The following is a 2,848-nucleotide window of genomic DNA, read 5'->3' on the forward strand; positions in this document are numbered from 1 at the left end:
ATTAATTTTAAGTATTTTAATTAATTAATTAAGTGGGATCACAACATGGACTAAAGTTAGTTCCTTCTAATGGAGAAGAAAAAAATGCTTTGAGTTCCTATTTACTATTTATGACGCAAAAGTTGATGTGGAGTTACTTTTTATGACAGATGGGTCATAAATAGGGATTGAGATGAGTTCCCTATTAGAGATGGTCTAAATAGCTTCTTAGAAAGCTGCAATTTGATTTTGAAAATTACACTGGATATTAATACTACTATTTTTCATAAGTCAAAAAGATAAAAAAAGTTACTTTTAAAACTCCCCCAAACAGCCTCTTAACAATGGAATCAAATTTATTTAAGCTGATGAGACGTTTCAAAATATTCAATATTGGAATCCAATTAGACTCAAATTACATTTTTCTGAGAGGAAAAAGAAAAATCATATACATAGTATACCATAAGTCCATAACCGCTAGCATTTCTTCCTACCTCTTTTTCAGGAATCTCTATGTAAGTATATTTTAGGATGCTCTCATCCTCATTGAGTCATTTATGATGACAACTCAATTGTTCTCGTTCAATTTTTCATTTTCATCTACTCCTTTTAATTTGGTGTTTTCTTTTAAATTGCCCAAACTACAACAATATAATGTTTGATTGAAATAAAATAATATATTTAATATGTGTAAACAATCCTAAAAGGGGTGTTTGAAAACGGTTTGCTGGAATCAAACCTTATCAAGGTGCTCTTGTTTTATACTTTTATTTTTAACCAAGAATAGAGCGCATATTGTGATAGTAATATTCATCATTATTTAACAGTTTAATATGCAGAAGATACTTATCACTAGCATAAAAATTTCGAGGCATTCTTCCCCTGTGAAATAACATAAAAATTAAAATTAAATACATCACTGCTAAGTACCAACTCTATTATTCTCAATTCCGCATATCCATGGCTTCTATGGAAAGTCGTTGTTGTCATTTGCTTTAATCTCTGACAAATAATTTATTCTATCTAAAAATTATACTGTCCTACTCAGTACTCATCCTTTATGCCAGAGTTCTTGGAGTACCAACAATGAGGGATTAAAAAGAAAACAAAAGAAAATTTCAGTTGGAACCATAAATCCACTTCTCGGCATTGCTGGTAAAACTAACCAACTCCTCTGGCTTAAACCACAACTTAATCTCATCCTTAGCAGTTTCTGGACCATCACTTCCATGGATGATATTTCTGCATGCACATGTAACAATCAAATTGTAATGAACAAATATTGAACAATGCACGTCTACTATATAAAATATAATATAATAGGTTCTATGTGTATCCATAAAAATCTTTTTTCAATGTAATTACTAGTTTAACTAATCTCACATTTAATTAATAAAAAGATGGATTAATGTATATTAGTTCGTATATATTAGTGTAATTGTAATAAATCAGAATGTGTTTGTAAAAAACAATACCTTCCAACATTAACAGCCAGATCACCTCTAATAGTTCCAGGTGCAGATTTCTGCGGATCAGTGGCTCCAATTAGTTTTCGGCCGTAAGTTATTACTCCTTCTCCTTCCCAAACCTGTTTCATGAATTCAAGGAAAAATGAGACTAGTCTAGAAACAATAAGATATTGTTTTGTGTTTTGTGTTTGATTCCAAAGGTAAGAAAGAGGAAGAGTCAGTTATAAGTTGTAAGGTGTAAGCTGTAACCATTGCAATAACAGGGCCAGAGCTTAGGAAATCACAGAGCTCATTGAAGAAAGGTCTTTCACTGAGATCATGGTAATGCTTCTTGGCAAATTCCTTTGAAGGAACCAACACTTTGATCCCCACAAGCTTGTAGCCTTTGCGCTCGAAACGAGATATAATCTCCGAAATCTGCAAGAGCAGAACAGAATCTTAGATCTTCAACTTAATTATTTAAGCAACTATGCTACATCTACATCAAAATCAGCTACCAAAATTAGTCACTGGTATAAAATTATGTTGAAATACAAATACACATTGAAAATAAATTAAATCACATATATAGTTATACATAAATATATTGGTGGTTGATTTTACTTGCTAATTTTGGTATTTAAGCAATGCCAAAATATATTGAGAATACGAATAGCATTTTTGTTATTTAAGCAATGCGTAGTTTTTTTTATATTATCCAGCAATGTAGTTTCACTTTACCAGGCCTCTCTGCACTCCATCAGGCTTAATGGCAATGAAAGTGCGTTCAAACTGCATAAACAAAATAAACAAATCAAAGATGAACAAAATAAGAAACAATCATACAGTTAGAGAGATGCAAAGCATACCTCAGCAGCATGAACCTCCTGATCTTGGAGCATGTAAGCTGTAAACACAGCAAAAGAAAAAAAAAATTGAAACAAGATTAACAAAATTTGTGTGGTCAAATTTGTATTATAAAGAACCTAACTTACCTGCGGCGGGGAGAGCAAGAGCTCCTGAAATCCAGGAAGCGGGTGCACTGCCAGAACCGCTTTTTCCATAACTTGAAACCAAACACGGCGCTTTACTCCTCAACGAAACTACAGCAGCGGCGCCTAGAGTAATATCACAACGAACATAAAACTCTCAGATTCTGAATTGAATATTAATAATAAGGAAGATGCAAAAACATGATGAGAGAGAGGTAGTGAGGAGTACCAGAGTGGAAACGAGAGGCCTTGGAAGCAGAGAGAAGGGACCTGGTGGCTCTGGAAGCGGATCTGAATAGTTGAGAAGTCATCTTTTCGGCTTTGGCTTCACACAAAGAAGAAAGATGACAGCAACGGCAGCGGCAGGTTAAACTACAGATGCGACAGCAGACACTGATGGGATGTGAAATTGTGATGCCAATATTGGGT

At 33.7% G+C, this 2,848-nt stretch overlaps 1 protein-coding gene across 1 annotated transcript in view; it reads right to left on the reverse strand.

Annotated features, from left to right (window-relative positions):
- The window catches only part of LOC107643122, a 6,017-nt gene continuing 3,987 nt past the window's right edge, over positions 819-2,848 (reverse strand). Inside the window, exons 9-15 of the mRNA XM_016346692.2 lie at positions 2,649-2,738; positions 2,423-2,545; positions 2,297-2,334; positions 2,169-2,219; positions 1,698-1,865; positions 1,455-1,567; positions 819-1,221 (exon numbers count right to left, since the gene is read on the reverse strand). Coding sequence (XP_016202178.1) covers positions 1,098-1,221; positions 1,455-1,567; positions 1,698-1,865; positions 2,169-2,219; positions 2,297-2,334; positions 2,423-2,545; positions 2,649-2,738 — 707 coding nt within the window. The 3' untranslated portion in view covers positions 819-1,097. The remainder of the gene's footprint in view (positions 1,222-1,454; positions 1,568-1,697; positions 1,866-2,168; positions 2,220-2,296; positions 2,335-2,422; positions 2,546-2,648; positions 2,739-2,848) is intronic.

This window comes from Arachis ipaensis, chromosome B05 (genome assembly GCF_000816755.2).
Source record: "Arachis ipaensis cultivar K30076 chromosome B05, Araip1.1, whole genome shotgun sequence".
In the NCBI taxonomy this organism is placed as follows: Eukaryota; Viridiplantae; Streptophyta; class Magnoliopsida; order Fabales; family Fabaceae; genus Arachis; species Arachis ipaensis.